The sequence below is a fragment of the Peromyscus eremicus genome, chromosome X (genome assembly GCF_949786415.1).
Source record: "Peromyscus eremicus chromosome X, PerEre_H2_v1, whole genome shotgun sequence".
NCBI lineage: Eukaryota > Metazoa > Chordata > Mammalia > Rodentia > Cricetidae > Peromyscus > Peromyscus eremicus.
Genome location: NC_081439.1, coordinates 3,659,249 through 3,677,410, shown reverse-complemented (window position 1 = coordinate 3,677,410; position 18,162 = coordinate 3,659,249). Strand labels below are relative to the sequence as shown.

The following is an 18,162-nucleotide window of genomic DNA, read 5'->3' as shown; positions in this document are numbered from 1 at the left end:
AACCCCACTCAATTGAGGCACAAACATGTGGACCAGAATTTCAGGGACAAGGTTCAGAAAGTGATCTATGGTGGCTGGCCTATCAAGAAAGGCTCTGCATAAATGTAGGACTAAGCAGGGTCTTCAGTGATGTCTGGAGCTTTGAAGGAAGGAAGTCCTCAGCCCTGGATGGGCTTACAACCTATGCTTCCCCATGCCAGGTCATGCTTTTGCTGTATTGGGGGCTAAAACTAGGGCCCTGAGTATGCTAAGCAAATACTCTACCAGTGCACTACATTATTAGCTCAAGGATTACTTTCCATTTGCTCACAGTAGACTGTGGATGAGTATTGCAGGTGGAGCTCTCTGGAAGCTGATAATCAAATAGACTTTCAAGTGTCTATTGAATTCCTGCAGGTATTTAAACAAATTACTATGAAGGAGGTGGTGCAAACCAATAGAATTATATTCTCTCACAGTTCTTGGGGCTTATTGGGTTGAAATTAGGGTAGCATAAGAGCCGTGTTCCCTCTGGAGGATCTGGCAGGAGGATCCATTCTAATCTTAACCTCTGTCTTCACATCACTGCTTCTTCTCTCTGAAAAGCCCCCCATCCCTCATATGAGGACACATTGGCTGCCATTTAGGACCTACTTAGATAATCCTGGAAAGTCCCAGGATGCTTAACCATATCTTTCCCCATATAAGGTATTTGTCACAGTTTCTGGGGATTAAAATGTGGACATACTTTTCTGGAGCTACCATTTAGGACACTAATGGGCACAAGCTGTTTAGCCAACACATGTGAAAAGAATTGAGAGGAAAAGGTGGGGTGGTGGAAGTTAGACTATGATGCAGGCCTGGAGTCTTGGTCTGATGCACTCAGAGTTTTAGAATAAAAATTACTCATCAGAGTTGTAGCTAAGTGGGCCAAATTGACTGAGACATCACATCTCACCAAGCCCAGTGACTAGGTATGGATATGCCTCAGGATGGGTGTGGCCTGGAGTGATGCCACAGAATGACCAAGGCAGAACTTAAAGGGCTGGCAGTCAGTGCTGCCTGCTAACTGCACTCCTGAGCTGGAGAGAGAGATGTTCCTTGTAAGGGAGGCCTGGCATCTCTGTTCTGTCTATCACAGATAGGGAGCAGCTGAGAATAAACAGATGGCAGGGAGTGGAGAGAGCACCTAGGAGGGGTCTTTGATCTTCAGTCATGATGACAAGAGCAAGTGTGCTTTGTCCTCAAAATGTATGAGAAAAGGGACTTCTCAACCTCCTGATCTTGCAAAAAGCCACTAGCTGGGGAGCCCATTTCCAGGCCACTCCAAAGTATTAGGCTTTGCCTAACAGTTCATTTTCCTCCTTTGGCCTGCACTGCGGATGTGCACACAGCTACACAAACACATAGAGCTTGCTTTAGCTCGCACAAAAAACAAATATCCCACTATCCTCCTGGGGGTACTCAGGGAGTTTTGTTCTTTGCTCTCTCTCTGGGGACTTGATCAAGGAAGACATAAAATGTCTTTGTCCTGATTCAGGAGGTGTCTAGGGCTCTGTTTCCTTCTGAGACTCAGCAGATCCACTCTTCAGAGTCCCAGGTCACTGGTCCAGAGGAGAGGTCTTCATTTGTCCCCTCCTTCTTGCCGTCCCCACAGATATGGGGTAGAGGGGTAAGAGGAGGGTTACAGTAAACCCCATCTTTCAACTCCCCTGGGGCTTCACTCAAAGTCATTCACAGTCTTCAGTGGAAAAACAATGGTTCTGTTGAGAGAGGCTGGGTCTGGCATGTGTGCTGGAGAGTCCTGGGGATAGTCTTATGTTCATGTGTGTCTTTGGAGAGTCTAAGGCTGTAGCCCCTTTCCTAGGTTCTGGTCAGGAGACTGGCTAGGAACACATACTGCAAGCAAGTCAGTAGGGAGAGCAGATCATGATACGGCAGGTAGGAGATGTGATCAGACTTCCTTCTCAACAGCCAGCCAGAGGATATCAGTTTTAAAGATTCTCAGGCATGACAAGCCAGTTCTTGCACCAGCTTGGCCTGTCATCCTCACTGTTGTGGTTGCCAGGGGACAGTGTCTGGAGCAGTCAAAGGGCAAAATCAAAAGGTCACCCACTATACCATAAGATAGTGTTTAAATGTGAATAAAATTAGAATTGATAGTCCAAGATGGGAGTCTGAGAATGATGGGAAAGGCAACAGGGGAATGAACTGGTAGGGAGGGTTTCAGCATTATCTCAGCAAATCACTTCCTCCCTGGGCCTCTGTTTCCTGATGTGTGCAGTGAGGCTTGTTAGCTGGGTATCCTGACCTCCAAGGTTATGATTTAGAGGTAGAAGAAAGGAGGTAGACTGAACAGTCCCCAGGAGTACAGGCCTAGTAGGGAGACTAGGCAAAGGTCTAAGAGCCCATTATGATTGTTAAGGAGGCATGTACAGAACCCCATAAGCCATGTATTTAAATATTTTAAAGGTACAGTAAAGTCACTGTTGAGGAAAATGTATTCCACTGGTTGACCTTGAAAAAATGTGTTTTTTTATTTAGAATAACTTGTAAGGCCATATTGGGATGAAAATTCTAGGACTCCTTAGAGTCTTTCACTGAAGCACGTGGTATGGAAGACAGCAGGCCCTGGTCCCAGGCTGTAGCTACAACGACCCAGGCTGCTGTGCTCTGAAATCTGTCTTTGCAGCTCAGGGCAAGTCACACTTGCCATAGCCTGAGGGATAATAAAAGGGATCTATTCATGGGAGCTATGGAGCTCCTTTGGTGTATGGTCTTGTAGACACCCGGACAATCTTTCTTGCATTGCCTACCTTTCGCTGGGGGTCAGTCTTTGCCTGTTTCCCTCTGTCTTGCCTCCCCCATAAGCATATGCTCTAAGAAAACTCATGTAATCGTGTTTTGACACTTGCCTTTTAGAGGACCTGAGCAAACACATTGACCTCAGCTGTCCCCCTTCTCTTCTTATCCTTGGCTCCTTCCCACTTCCTGAGGTGACTTCTGCACATGCATAAGGAGTCCCAGGTACTCAGAGGGTTCAGTAGCTGGTGGTGCGTGGGCACATCCCTTCTCACAGATGCAAGAGAGTAGGAATGAGGGCTTAAGTTCCAGTGGCCTAAAGTCCTGCCTTCACCCTGCCTTCTACCTACACCAGCCTCCTGACATGTGCTTCTGGAACACATGTTTTGTAGGTCACAACTATATTTTTGGGCCCCTTGCATCTGTTTTCTTTAACTTGTGAAAGCCTGGTAGAGTACAGAGAAAGTGGAGGTTCAAAGACATGGCACATTCACACCTGGGTCTTCCCGTGCTCACCTCCTGACTCTGCCATGGTGTCCTAGCCAGTGGTGTCAATTATGCAGTGTCAGAGGTTTTTTTTCACTAGTTTCGAGTGTTTCTTAGGAAAGGAATATACTTCAATGTTTAAAATGTTTAAAATTGCTTCTTCCAATTTGGCATCAATTCAAGCAGGGACATGAAAGAGCTTGGGGATTGTCTCCCCGGGCTAGTTAGGCCCCAGCCGCTCAGAGCCTGTCATTATACTTGCAGTCTGGGTAGCGGTAGGCAAATCTAGGATCGCAGGTTCTCAGTGGTCTCAAGATGTCCTTCAGCTGGCTGGTGGCCCCCAACACTTCCACGTCTGTGCTGGCAACTTTGCCACACAGGCTGAGAGCAGACTCTATTTCCTCTTGCACAGGGGAGGGAAACTTTCCCCTGAGAAGTTGAGGCAGCAACTGTTGACACACCAGCACCAGGCTTTGCTTCTCAGAGACAGTGTCACAGGAGGACAGCTGGACCTGGCAGCCAGAAACCAGGCAGCTAAAAATGTCTTCCTTCTCTCCAGTCTTGGCAGCTGCTTGACTGCCTAGGAGAGAAATGGGAAATATCAGATACTATACAACCTACTCTTGTGGAGGAGGGGATGGGGAGGGAAGGGGAGTGGGGAGAGAGGACTGCCAATTAGAACTGCTCAGTGAAGTGCTTTAATCTCCAAGCATTGCCCTGTCACCAGAAGATTTAGGGCTCAGGAACACAACAGCCCCTTTGGAGAACAGCACTGAGTAACAATGTCCTACAATTAGGCTAAGGCCCAAGCGTGGGAAACCCACTTGTCCCTACCAGAAGCTGGTCTATAATTGTAGAAATTATATGCACACTGTTACTTTCCTGTTATTACTGAATTAGGGAAGTGAGGATGGTATTAGGATTGGTCTCATTGCACATTTAGGATAGAAAGACAGGGAGGAAAACATGCATTCAGCAGGTTGCAATGGGACTGATGTTGGCATAACCTGAATATTCTGGAACCAACCTTTCTTCTAATTTGATTCTTCTTAATAAAGGCAAATCAGGAAGTGAGGAAAAGGTTTGTTTTCTCTATCTTTGCAGAATTTGTTTAAAAAAAAGTGTCAGAAATGGGAAAATCTTTTGTCCTATTATTGGGCTCAGCAAATTTGGTAACCTTGAGAAACTGGGGCTTAATGGTCTCTAGAACACTAGCTGAGCCTTTGTCAACAGCGAGAGACATGACTTGCTCACATACCTCATTCAGTTTCTTGTTTTCAAACTTTACAGAGTCAGCATGTCAATACTCACTGCAAAGTGTACTAGTGCATCAGGCTAGCAATTATATCTTAGATCAAGGCTAAGAGCATCTGACAAGGAAGGCTCTGAGGGGGAGAGGGGCCTGCGACTTGTATGTGAATGTAATTCAGAATTGCCCTGGGAGGCTCATGGGAGTCCATACCACCATGGACAATGAACCTTACAGGCAAGGCCAAGTTCACTTTCCCTTCAGAAATGAAGATGAAACAGAAATTCAGATGGGCGTGAGGGGACATTGTTCTTTGTTCCTAAAACTTGGATTTCTCTGTGACATACAGAGAGTACAAAGGCCCAGGTCACCCCTCCTTAGCTTTGGTCATCCTGACATCCCCTTGACAGATGCTTAGTCAAGCCCATGCTGAGTACCTTCCTGCTTGTCGATGATGCCTAGTGCACTGGCATCGCGGATGAACAGATGCCCATTGTCAAAGATGCCAAACATGTCTGCATCAACATGGGTGAAGTAGAAGAAATAGTTCAAATCATTGCTCCTCAGGGACTCCAGGACCCCAAGGAGTTGGTAGGCAAGGTCAGCAGCTTGCTCTGGAGGTGCATCGTAAAATTCTTGCAGTGGTCTGGTGCTCGTACTGATCAGGAATCTACCACAGGAGCCCAGGTACTTGGGCAGTGGCCAGCCCTCTGCCCCGGGGAAGATCTGCCAAGCCAGAAGGACCAGGCATTAGACACATAGAGAAATCTCACATAGGCAGCTTGCTTTCTACCTCTTGCCCACAGCCCACACAAATAAGTCTTACTGCCAGCCTGGCTCTCAGAACATTCTGGCAAAACATTTCTCCATCTTTTTATACCTTTTGGAACATGGTAAGGCCCCTGCCTTCCTCCCACTTTTGTAGTGTATTGCTAATGGAAGGATTTAGGAAGGAGGCTGCTCTCATTAGTGCAGTGTATCAGATTTTACAAGTTTCTCCAAGTGGGAGCTGAGAATGCTAACCAACCTTTCATGATTTTCTGTGGTATCCAGGATTCAGGGAATATCTTTTAAGTTATGTCATTAAAAAATATGACTAGTCTGAACTTTCCAAGATACCACTGCTTAGGAAGAGACCATGGAAAAAATAACAAAACATTAACTTCAGGGCAACTGAAAGACAAAAATAATAATAGTAAAAACATTACAAACAGGGTATCATGTGTGTCTGTAGTTCCAGCTGTTCAGGAGGATGAGGCAGGAGGGTTGAGACCAGTTTGGTCAACAGAGCTCATGAATAAATGAATGAATAAATAGAACAATGCAAGTGCCTGGTTCTGGGATAGGACAAGAATAATGCAGGTGGCTGTCTCCACTACTAGGCTGAGCAAATCTGCATGGCTCAGATAACTACGCACTCAAAGATTCTTCTCCACTGGTGGGAAGCGTAGCCCAGTCTGTCTCCTTGTAAAAGCTCTCAACTTGTGGATTTGGGAGATAGAAAGTGAGGAGGGAATCCTAGCTGGATTTTTCTTGACCATTTTTTTAAAAACAGGTCTTTTGCATTTTTTGTTTTTGTACTTCATAAATGAACCCTGCATCTCTATCACTCCCATCCCTCCCTTCCTAACTCCTGTGTCCCCCTTCTTTTTTCAAAATTCATGATCTGTACTTCATTACTGCTACTCATAGATACATATATAATCACACATATATATACAATCTACTGAGTCCATTTAGTGTTACTCATATGTATATGTGACCAGAGCTGACCATTTGGAATTGGACAATCTATGTGGGTTTTTTGTCCATGGAGAAGACTGATTCTCTTTCTCTCAGTAACCATTGACCACCTGTATTCATCTATTGGTACAACCATGTGGAATATTCCCTGTCCATGTTAGAATTTCAACTGTTGATCATTTTTTTCAATGAAGCTATGTCTAGAACTGATAACAAAAACTATGAACACCTCTTTCCCCTTTGTTTACCTTTTTAAGAAAACAAAGTAAGTCTGGGTGATGCATCTTAGTAGCAGACTGCTTATCTGGCACACACAAGGCTCTGGGTCCCATCCCCAGAACTACAGAAAATAAAATAAAAAGTAGACTTCAAAGTTCTCTCTTTCTTAATTTTCTGGTATCTTCTACCCTTTATACGTCACATTATAAAGAATCATGCTATTTGCTCTTTGAGCTTTTGTAACTGGGGAACCTTACATATTATGTGTCTCCAAGGGTCACCCTGGACCTACTGCCCTTGTTTAAATGTACAAAGCCACTCCTTAGTCTCATATTAGTGCTGTGGGATGTTCTGTATGGCAAATGTGTTGCTGATTGGTCAATAAAACACTGATTGGCCATTGGCTAGGCAGGAAGTATAGGCAGGACAAGGAGGAGAATAAAGCTGGGAAGTGGAAGGCTGAGTCAGAGAGACACTGCCAGCCGCCATGATGACAAACAGCATGTGAAGATGCCGGTAAGCCACGAGCCACGTGGCAAGGTATAGATTTATAGAAATGGATTAATTTAAGCTGTAAGAACAGTTAGCAAGAAGCCTGCCACTGCCATACAGTTTGTAACCAATATAAGTCTCTGTGTTTATTTGGTTGGGTCTGAGCGGCTGTGGGACTGGCAGGTGATAGAGATTTGTCCTGACTGTGGGCCAGGCAGGAAAACTCTAGCTACATACTGCACTCTTTCTGTGTAAAGCCCAGGGTTGAGTGGAGTGTCCCAGGTCAAGTCTCTCAGGAGCCAGACCTTGGGGTAATCAAGATGCCAACAAAAGTTATAACTGTGAGTAACAGACCTCCAAGAAGACCCCTGAGCATGTAGGGCAAATAGCAGCTCCTTCTCTGCCACTAGTATGTCAAATAGCAAAGACACTGGGCAGGGTTTAGTGAGTAGAGTACAGCGTCTGTTGTCTCTGATGTCAGACATCTTTGGGTTTGGGTTTCATGGCTGATAGTGACTAAGACACTTCTTTTTTCTGAGCCCCAATGGGAATCATAATATCATTCTGGGGGGCTTGTAGTGGGAACTGACAATAGAGCAAATCTTCAGCACAACACCTGGCATGCAGCAAGAATCCAATAACCTTCAACAGTCTTCATTGTGTAGTCAACCATTAACTTTTTGGCAAATATTTAGGAACTGTCTTTGTTGTGGCTCTTTTTTTCTCTACCCGTGTTTTTATATTATGGTATTTTAAAAGATGATTTCATTATACAGCCTATACCACCATGTCCAGCTTTCTCTCTTCCTTTCCTCCCTTCTCCTTACTATTCTCTCTCCCTCCTCCTCTGTGACCCACTCCTCCACCTTTTAGTCTTCTTTCACCCCCTTCTCCTCCCCTCCAACTTCTGGTATCTTTTCTGTTCATTATGTGACTTAGGTGTCCTTGACCTGACCCTTGGTCTGGGGAATTTAGCTTCACAAGTTCTATGGATGTCTGTTAACATAGTAAGTGTTTCTATCTTTTTGACTAAGTGTGTCCCCAGGTCCCAGTACATCCTCATTTTTTGATCATTTTTCAATTATGTCACTTTCAGTTTTTTTTTCTCCTTTCCAAACATAGCTTCAAGGTACATCTCTGGGTGGCTGTTTCACTAGTCCCTGAGCTTACTTAAATTTTATTTATCACTACTTAGTGGCAGAGATTAAATTTGCCTCCCTTCACAAAGCCCTTCCTGGCTGCCTCAACTTGTAAAGTTGGCTGCTGTTCCCTGCTACTCACATCCCCAGCTCTGCACTCTCATACCTCTTTCCTCACTAGCTGCCAAGACGGTCAAACACATACCTGATGTTGCGAATGTACTAATACAGATTTGTGGCCCCAAGACATGAAGCAAGAAGAGGAGAAAAAAAATCAACCTAGGGATGGCCTCTGAAAATCCGAGGTGGTAACATAAGCTGGAGGGCTTGTGAGGGTCACTGAGTACCTGAAGAATGATGGGGTGTGCATTGACAGACAGTGTGTAGAGGAGTCGCAGCTTGTCACGGTCGGTGAAGTGGTCCATGAAGATGCTGCCAGCGTCAGCCACTTCAGCATAGCGTCGAACCACACGATCCAAGAGTCTTTGTGAAGGGCAGCGCAGGAAGGGACTGGGCAGGCCCTGCAGACACATGAGAGAGACCCAGGATAGGGAGGAGTTTTTTCTCTTTCCTTCCTTCCTTCCTTCCTTCCTTCCTTCCTTCCTTCCTTCCTTCCTTCCTTCCTTCCTTCCTTCCTTCCTCCCTCCCTCCCTCCCTCCCTCCCTTCTTTCCTTCCTTTTACATTCTAATCACAGTTTCCCCTGCCACCTCTCCTCCTGTTCCCCTCTCATCTCCTTTCTACCCCCCAGTCCACTCTTCAGAAAGGATAAGGCCTCCTATGGAAGACAACAATGCATGGCATATCAAGTTGAAGCAGGACCAAGCTCCTCCCCACTGCATCAAGGCTGAGTGAGGCATGCCACCATATGAACTAGGTTCCAAAAAGCCGAGTTGCTAGACTCTTGTAAGGGACACAGACATCGGATTAGGAGTCCAGATGGATGGTGGTGGAAAGATCCATGGGTGGTTGAGGAGGATCCTGAGCAAGAGGATGGAGATTCTTGGGTGGAGCACAGAGGATGGAACACTCCTGCAGGTTGGGGCAGGAGAGGGCACAGTGGGCTATACAGGAATTGGGGCACTGGGGGCGTGGAGGCCTGCTCTGCCTCTCTGCCTCTCTGAAAGTTTGAAGCTTTCTTTTTCTTTCTTTCTTTCTTTCTTTCTTTCTTTCTTTCTTTCTTTCTTTCTTTCTTTCTTTCTTTCTTTCTTTCTTTCTTTCTTTCTTCCTTCCTTCCTTCCTTCCTTCCTTCCTTTCTTTCTTTCTTTCTTTCTTTCTTTCTTTCTTTCTTTCTTTCTTTCTTTTTCTTTTCTTCTTCTTCTTTTTTTTTTGGCTTCCACACAGCAAGGATAGCTTCAAAAGAGAATCAACAGTAGCAGCTGTATGTGCTGTCTGTGTGCTTCTAGTGGAAGCTCCTTTCCCATGGCTGCCTGCTTAGAGAAGGAGGATAAGGCTGTCTTTGATGGATACAGAAGGTGCAATGTAAGGACTCTTCCTAGTGGGGCAGTTGGTAAAGTTAGCTCATTACCCAGACTCCCTTTGAGGATTTAGATTTGGAGATCCATCTGAGAAAGATGGTCTATGATAGAACTATGAAGAAAGAGATGCTGTGAACCAAAGTGATTGGGGACTTATGAAAGAAAATTTAGAATAAAAAATACAACATTGTTTCATTCTAGAGCCCGAGGCCTATAAGCTGCCATATTAAATTCTAAGTCAGAAATGGTGCTGTGATTTGATTTTGTCCCTCAAATTTCATGATCGGAACTTTAATTCCCAAAGTCATAGGTTAATGGTATTTGAAGGCAGGATCTTTGAGTGGTAATTATGATTGGACAAAGTCAAGAGAGTAGTCCTAATAATGGCATTAGTGGCTTCTTAAGAAGAGGAAGAGAGACCTAAGTTAGCATGCTTGCTCTGTTTCATCATGTGATGCCTCTCCCAGGTCATGATACAGCATGAAAGCCCACACCAGATGCTAATATCAAATTCTTGGACTTTTTAGCCTTAAAAACCATTAGTGAAACAAACAGCTATTCTTTAAAAATTGGGATGGTGGTGGTGGTGTTCATGTATAGCAATAGAAAACAGACTAAGACAGCATCGCCACAAATTCCTTTTCCAGAGAGTGGGCTCACTGAGTCTTTGTTCATTGTCCTGGGGAAGCCAAGCAGCTTTACCAGTTCAGGGAACTGTGGCTTTACTGAGGCACTGAAGCAAAGGCAGTGGGTTAAGATAGGAAGTCCTGAACCTACTCAAACTTAACCTTTGCCTCAGGAGGATAGCGATGCCTTTTCTCTCACCTCATAGGAATGAACCTTCAAAAAAATTCTTTTAAGTATTCAGCACTCTGGGTTCCAAAAAACCACATCAAGCTAATTAGTATATTAATCACCCAAAGTTGTTTTGAGTGACTTCATGTTTCCAAAATCAAATATTGCTCTAAACGTGAAGATTTATCACTGCTAAACACATCTGAATATTTGTTCTGATGGAAATTTAAATGTATGAAAGAAAAGAACATTGGTTATTCTCAGAAAGAAAATCTAGGACCAGAAGTATGGCTTTTTACCCTAAGACTAGAAGTTGGCTTTTCGTAAGTAAAGTCACCTCCAACAACTGGCTTTAGAATGTTGAAAAAAATGTCCAACAAATGAAGTTTTACTTTGAATGAATTAGCTGTTCTCAAGCTCTCCTATCCTCTAGAAGAAGAGAAAACTTTAATTTGAATAAACCTACTTCCAGTTATACACCTAAACACCTTTCACATGATTTTGCTGTTAAGTATGCTTGTAAAACAAAGCTGAGGTTAATCATGCATCACAGTTAATCAATGGGCTACCATTAAGACAATGAAATTCAATAATTGTCTCAATTGTTATGGGTAGTTAAACCTCCCTTTATTCAAAATGCGAAACTCCTCTTTTGTTTTATTAGGATAAACAACTGACAGTTCTATGCCTACTCTAATTTTGTTCTTTTAATAAAGTTCTTTTTTTTTCTCTGAAGTGCCAACACAACAGTGAGGGTTTTGGTGTGTCAGATACCATTCTGTAAGTATCTGCTAGCACGGTAATGGTTTTGAAATAGCCACATGGATGATCTAGAAATCCAGTAACAACTTTGTTACTCTCAGACAGGTGACTTTACAGGCAGAGCTCATCTTCTTAGCTCACTGTTACATGTACTAGAGGGGGGAGAGGAAACTGTAAGTAGATGGTCCCTAAATCATTTCAATTTTTCTTTGAAATCCATAAGTTAGAGCAGGTTTATGATAGGTCTCTTTCCTCTTAGGAAGTTGCTCTCTGCTATACAGGCTGATCAACCCAGATTCCTTGAATTTAAGTCACTGGTGAAAAGTCACTAGCAAAGGGTAGAGGTAGAGGAGGAAATGAGCCCAGGGGGAGTGTTGAATTTGTAGTTTGTCTTAGATCATGTTAGAGTGGATAGCATCTCTAGGACAGTAGAGCAGACATTAAAGCCATATTCAATTACCTGAATGACTTGGTGGGATGGGTAAATAATATGGAAGGTATTCATCACATCACAAGTTCAGTCTCTCAAAGACTTAGTTTCTATGGAAAACAGGTCCTCTCACTTCCAATGACATTTTTCTTAGGCAGGATTTCTGTTTTGTATAGATTCTTGTACTTTGCAGAGACTCTAAGTTGTTCTCTGAGGAGCAGAGGGGTTGAGATTTTGTTCCATTTTGGTTGCTGGGGAAAGTTCCCAGGAGATGAGTAATGAGGAGCCACCCAAGTGTGTGAAGTGGTATAGGTGGCTTTGTCCTTTTTCCTGCCTCGACCAGAGCCTTCCAACACATTTCTGTCTTTCCTCTCCAAACTGACTGCCTATTTCTCTTTATTCAACCTTGTACTCCACTGACCTGAGGAGGAATTTTTGCTTGGATGGTTAGACAACATTCACCCCAAGTTTGGATTTCACAGACCTCCATAATGCAGTATGATGAAATAGTTACAAGCATATCCTTTACAGTCAAGCTGGCAGGGTTTGAATCCCAGATCTGTCACTTAACGACTGTTTGGCCTGGGAGTTCTTTATCTTACATGTAACTGAGGGATAATTGTTAAGGGGATCATTTGTCTTATCTTTATCTTCTGAACCCAATTTTTTTTTGAGAGTGAAAGAAGTGATTTCAAAAATTTAATTAATTAAAAAAAGATAATCATACTTGTATACAATGCATTGTGATTACATTCACCCCACTACCCTCTTTCATCTCTCCTCTACTTCTGTTGACCCCTTCTTTCCAATTAGTCTCCCTCCTACCCTGTGTCTTTCTTTCCCTTCCCTTGCCCATACAGGCAGTCACAGCCTCTGTGTATTCCTGATTACATAGCTGGGTCATATCCAGAAGACAGTACTCCACTGCACTACTCCTGGTTAGTTCTCACAGTCCTTCCACCCCCTCTTCCTCAACACTCCCTGCATTTTAAAGGGGGGAGGGTCACACAGGTGTCCCTTTTTGATGTAAGTACTCAGAAGTTACTTATTCTCAGCACTTTGACCAGTTATGGGTCCCTGCTTTGACCATCACCCACTGCCAAAAGAGGCTTTTCTGACTAAATCTGAGAACTGCACTAGTCTGTGGATATAAACATCAATATTTGGAAGTCACTTAGCATAAGGCCTCCCTAGTCCAAGACTTTTGGCCAAGTGTTGGGCATGTATTTCTTCCTATAAAATGAGCCTCAGATCTGATCAAGAAGTGATTGGTTACTTCCAGAGTATCCATGTCACTGTTGCACCACTGGAAATATCTTGCCAGGCAGTTTATCATTTTAGCACGCAGGGTCCACAGACGGGTATGATTATTTATGACTTTTATCACCCAACGGCCTACACAGCACCTTCCAGTACTATGAATATTAGCCAACAGGGAAGAAGCTTCTAGCTCAGTTTCAGCTTGGTATATGGAATGTGTGGTGTCTTCAGCAATTGGGCCTTACTGTTTAGTTCTAGTGGACAACCAAGAGCAATGACATAGCCTCTATTGTTTTGGGATGCTCTAGAGATTAGCTAGCTGGCTAAAAGTTCATAGGGAGGTATCCTACACTGGCTACTCATATTTTGGTTTGAAAAACTATGGCTTCTAGAGCCAGGCATGATGGCACATGCCTTTAATCCCAGCACTCAAGAGGCAGAGGCAGGTGGGTCCCTGAGTTTGAGGCCAGCCTGGTTTACAGAGGAAGTTCTAGGACAACCAGGGCTACACAGCAAAATCTTGTCTTGAACTCCCCCCCCCAATGGGGAGAAAGGAAGGAAGGAAGGGAGAAAAGAAGAGAAAAGAAAAGAAAAACTATGGGCTTCTGGGATCCATGTTAAACTGTGTGGTAGTTTCAGTGAGAACAGACCCCCATAGTCTCATATGTTTAAATACTTAGTCTCTGGTTGGTAGAACTGTTTGGGAAGGATTAGGAACTGTGGCCTTATTGGAGGAGGTGTGTCACTGGAGGTGAGCTTGAGGTTTTAAAAGGCTCATGCTGTTCTCAATGTGATCTCTGCTTCCAGATTGCAGTTTGAGATGTGAGATCTCAGTTGTTCCTATGGCCATGTCTTTACTCCACCATCATGGACTCTAACCCTCTGAAGCTCTAAGCCCAATTAAGTGCTTTCTTTTATAAATTGCCTTGGTCACGGTGTTTTATCATAGTAATATAAAAATAACTAATAAATATAAGCTGCACACACATATACACATACACAATTTATACAAGAAAGAGTTTATTTTGGCTTAAGGTTCTGGAGGGACGTATATCTATAATGGTGGGAAATGATGCATGGCAACAAGAGCAGGAAGCTGAGAGATCACATCTTCATCCACACACAGGCAACAGAGAGAGCCAACAGGAAGTGGGGCCAGGCTATAAACCCTCAAAGTCCAAGTGACAAGCTTCCTCCACCAGTGCTCCACTTTTGAGAGGTCCCATAGCCTCTCCAAACATCACACCAACTGTGGATCAAGTGTTCAAATACATGAGCCTATGTATTTCTCATTCAAGTCATCATGGTTAGCTCATAAAGTGGTGAGTTTCTTTGTGGCTTTTCCATACATCCTTAGCTTTGGTTGACCATCTCCCCAACCCCAACCTTTCTCTTATCCACTTCCTCCCTTTTTCCTTGAAACCTTCTCTATCCAAGGATTCTTCCCTTTTACCTCCCCCTTTACTTTCTTCTCATTTAGCCTTCCTTCTCTCACCACACTCAAAAAGGTGATTTTAACAATGAAATCAGTATAGTAAGCATGCACTGAGGCCACTTGAGACTCGCCTGAACAACCTTATTAATTATGATCCATGCTCACGAGTGTGTTGAAAGGGTCAAACTGTGTGGAAAGCTAATAGGTATTATGCCTGTTGGCTTTGTGAGAATGAAACAGTAGCTAATATTATTGAATGCTTGTTCTGTGCTGGGTATATGTTGCTGTGTTAATTTTTATACTTTCAGGGGAACAGACTTGGTGGTAACTCACAGTGGGGATTTGTTTGCCAGGGAGTCGAAAGACAGATTCAGAATTTTGTATACAGTGATGGAGCCAGAATTCTAACCAAGGCTTGTCTGAGTGGCAGGCCGTGTTCCCTCTTTGTATTGAATCTTTAGTCTCTTTGTTGGGCCTTTTCTCTCCAGTACTGTCAGGGAGTCTAGATGTAGGAACTGGAGCTCATGTGCCCTCATTTGTATTCCTATGGCACATGCCATACCAATAGGATCTACTATCCCCTTCCTACTTTCTCCATCAGTTTGTGTGAACCACACTCTATGTGCATGCATCCTGACCTACTTTTGCCATGAAGCCTTTCTAATCCTTTTCTGGGTCCTTTCCTGTCCAACCTGTATACCACACTTAGGCCTCCTTATAGAAAGATCCCACTGTCCTCAAGTTACTTTTCCCTCCCTATACAAATTCTCAGAGTCTGCTTAGATCTTCTGAAGAGGCACAAAAAAAAAGCTGAATGTAGTTTCACACTCTTCTAATCCCAGCACAGGGGAATTAAAGACTCTAAAGTAGGAAGACCAAGTCCCAGGCCAGCCTGGGATGTAGAGTGAGGTCTTGTTTAAAAAAACAAACAAACAAACAAACAAACAAACAAACAACAAAAAAAAAACACCATCAGCACCACCACCGAACAAATGGTTGCTTAGCAGATTTGCCTTGTCATGTTGAAGTAGAGGACCATCTTAGCTCAACATCCTATATTGTCATGCTTCATATCTGTGTAGCCACAGCCCTAGTCAGGCTCCTTCCCTTTGTGTTTCCATGTCTCTTGTTGGTATCCAGAATCTCACCTGGTTGTGCTCACAGGGTGGTCAACATCTTAGACTAGCTGGCAGGTGAAAGTCTTAGCTGGCTTTCCTCTCCTGCTGGGGACTCTTCTTTTTTCCCTCCCACCTTTTGGTGTGTCCTGCACCTCCTCTATCCCAACACCCCTGGGGCTTTGCCACTGAAGCATCTGTGGGTTGCTCAAAGATTTTCACTGTGCCAGATGAAATCATCACTGTGGCAGGCAAAGCAGCTGACAGCTGGGGTAGGCGGGGCAGCTGATGCAGAGTAAAACACTATTTAATGATCTGTCATTTTGATTCAGGTATGCTAAGGTGGATCATAATTCTCCACTGGGCCATTTCTTTCTATGGTATTTTCTCTTTTCTTCTTCTAATAAAAAAAAAAAAAACAGGAAGTTACGCATGCCTGGCAACTCTGGCCCAGGAGGCCCTGAGAATTCTGATTGTCAGAAAAGCACTTTTGTTGGCCTAAGAGTGGGAGGGCGCTGCTAGGTTTTCTCCACCCCTCCTTGATCCCTTCAGGTGAGACTGTACCACATGTCTCAGGCAGGGGGTTCAAATAGAGAGGTAGAATCATGGGACTTTTCCTTTGGTGCTGGGGATGGACCTCAGGGTCTTGCACCTCCTAAGTGAGTGCTCTACTTGTGAGCTATAGCCCCAGCCATTGCATCTTCTTTCCACTTTCTATCTTAATCCTATGTTTCTTCTTGTTAGTATCCTCGCTCCTGTGCACCTTGCATGGCTTCATAGAGTACCGTCTACTATGTCTTTTTTTTTTTTTTTTATGGTGGAAGGAAGGACTGAGGGCAGAGAAAAAGTAAGGAGCTTCCTGCGCATGAGATAGTAGTCCCAGAAGCAATGGAGAGAGCGGTCACAAAACCCCCTGCCCCCCAGAAGGAAGTGTTAGCAGTCCAAACTCACTCTAGGTTCAGCTCCTGCCATTGCATTTCACATACAATCAGAAAGAATTGGGAAACTCTTCCTCCAACCCAAATAGACCACTCCAGTCATGCACATATGTTAGGAAAAAAGCTCACACTGAGGGTGCAGCTAGTCATTCATTCAACAAAACTTTGTCAAAATTTATGTAAAGTGTCTTATATAAAGTAGGGCCATAAAGATACATAAAAGAAGGTCCCTACCTCTAAGGATTTGGTACTCTTGTGAGCCAGAGTAAAATATCTGCCACAAAATTTACTGTGGGACAGAATGTGACAAATGCTATGGGAGGTGTAAATCAGGTGCTGTGGAAAGCAGATCAATAAAGGAATCTGGATAGGCTTCACAGAAGTGGTGATATGTGCCTGGCGTTGAAGACTGAGTTGGATTTGGGAAGGTGGATTTCTCATGTCAATGCATTTCAGGATTAAGGGTCAGAACTGAACAAAGAATAGAAGAAAAAAGGAACAGAGTTCAAGGGTATCTCCTGCCTAGAAGATACAGACATGGAGCCACCCAAGGAGAAGACTGGAAAAACAAGCTGGAAACAAACAGTGAGTCTCTTGAATGCTATGTTTAAGACTTTAGATTTTGTAGTTAGTGTACATGATCTTAGAGGCAAAGGTTATGGTTCATGAAGATGCTATGTGCACACTTTAAAACTTTTAGTAGGAGGGGCGGGTGGCAAGATGGTTTGACACTTTCCGAGTTTGATGCCTGGGACCCACATGGTGGAAGGAGAGAATCAACACCTGCAAATTGTCCTCTGATATGGCACACACACTCACACACACACACATCTCTAGTGTAAAAATGCTCACATCCTTGTGGTCAGTAGTTCTACTACAGTAACATAACGAAGCAACAGAGAGTAGGCAGTGTTTAAGGTTGTAATTTCTGGAGTCGGGAGAAAGGTCTGTGTTCAAATCCAAGTTCCAAAACTTACTAGCTGTGTAAACTTTGAACACATGTCTTAGATTCCCCATCTATAAAATGGGAACAAAAATGTCTCAGGCGCCAAAGATCAACTATCACTAATGTGTGAAGTGTGCTTGGCCCAGAGAAAGTAGTCAGTAAGTGAAAGCTTTGAAAAGGGAATTTGTCTCAAGGATATAATAAGATTCAGACAAAGTCTTTGTACTAACATATTCTTCAAAGTATATTTTGATAAGTGAAAAAAATCAAGCACTAACAACATTCAACAATAGTAAATTGAACTGTGTTGTATCAACATGATGAAATGCTGCTTATCCCCTATGGGATATTCTATAAAGCCATAGGGGAACATTACATGTAGAACTCATCTGTAGCCAAGTTAAATATGACTAGAAAAAGTCTAGAAGGAAGAACTGCAATATGTTCATAGTTGTTGCCTCTGTTATAGGTGATTTTCACCTCCTTAATTACCCAATGTTTTGTTTCATTATTTTATAGTGCTGGGTATAAAACTCAGGGCTTTGCACATGCTAAGCAAGTACTCTACAACTGATCTACAACTCCAACCTTGATATATATATATATATATATATATATATATATATATAATTTTTTTCAAGACAGAGTTTTTTGTGTAATAGCTGTGGCTGTCCTGGAACTAGCTCTGTAGACCAAGCTAGTTACAAACTCAGAGAGCCACCTGCTTCTGCCTCCTGAATGCTGAGATTAAAGGCATGCACCACCATGCTGGATAAGACTATGAATTTTTATAATGACTATAGTGTTTCCTTAGTATCCAAGGGGGATTAGGGCCAGTACTACCCTGTAGGTACTACAAGTCCCTTGTGTAAAATGGCAAAGTATTTATATAAAAC

At 43.4% G+C, this 18,162-nt stretch overlaps 1 protein-coding gene across 1 annotated transcript in view; it reads right to left on the bottom strand.

Moving 5' to 3' along the window:
• Window positions 1-539: 539 nt before the first annotated feature.
• The window catches only part of Dipk2b (divergent protein kinase domain 2B), a 34,203-nt gene continuing 16,580 nt past the window's right edge, over window positions 540-18,162 (bottom strand). Inside the window, exons 3-5 of the mRNA XM_059251144.1 lie at window positions 8,457-8,630; window positions 4,954-5,242; window positions 540-3,847 (exon numbers count right to left, since the gene is read on the bottom strand). Of these exons, the coding sequence (XP_059107127.1) occupies window positions 3,507-3,847; window positions 4,954-5,242; window positions 8,457-8,630 (804 nt within the window). The 3' untranslated portion in view covers window positions 540-3,506. The remainder of the gene's footprint in view (window positions 3,848-4,953; window positions 5,243-8,456; window positions 8,631-18,162) is intronic.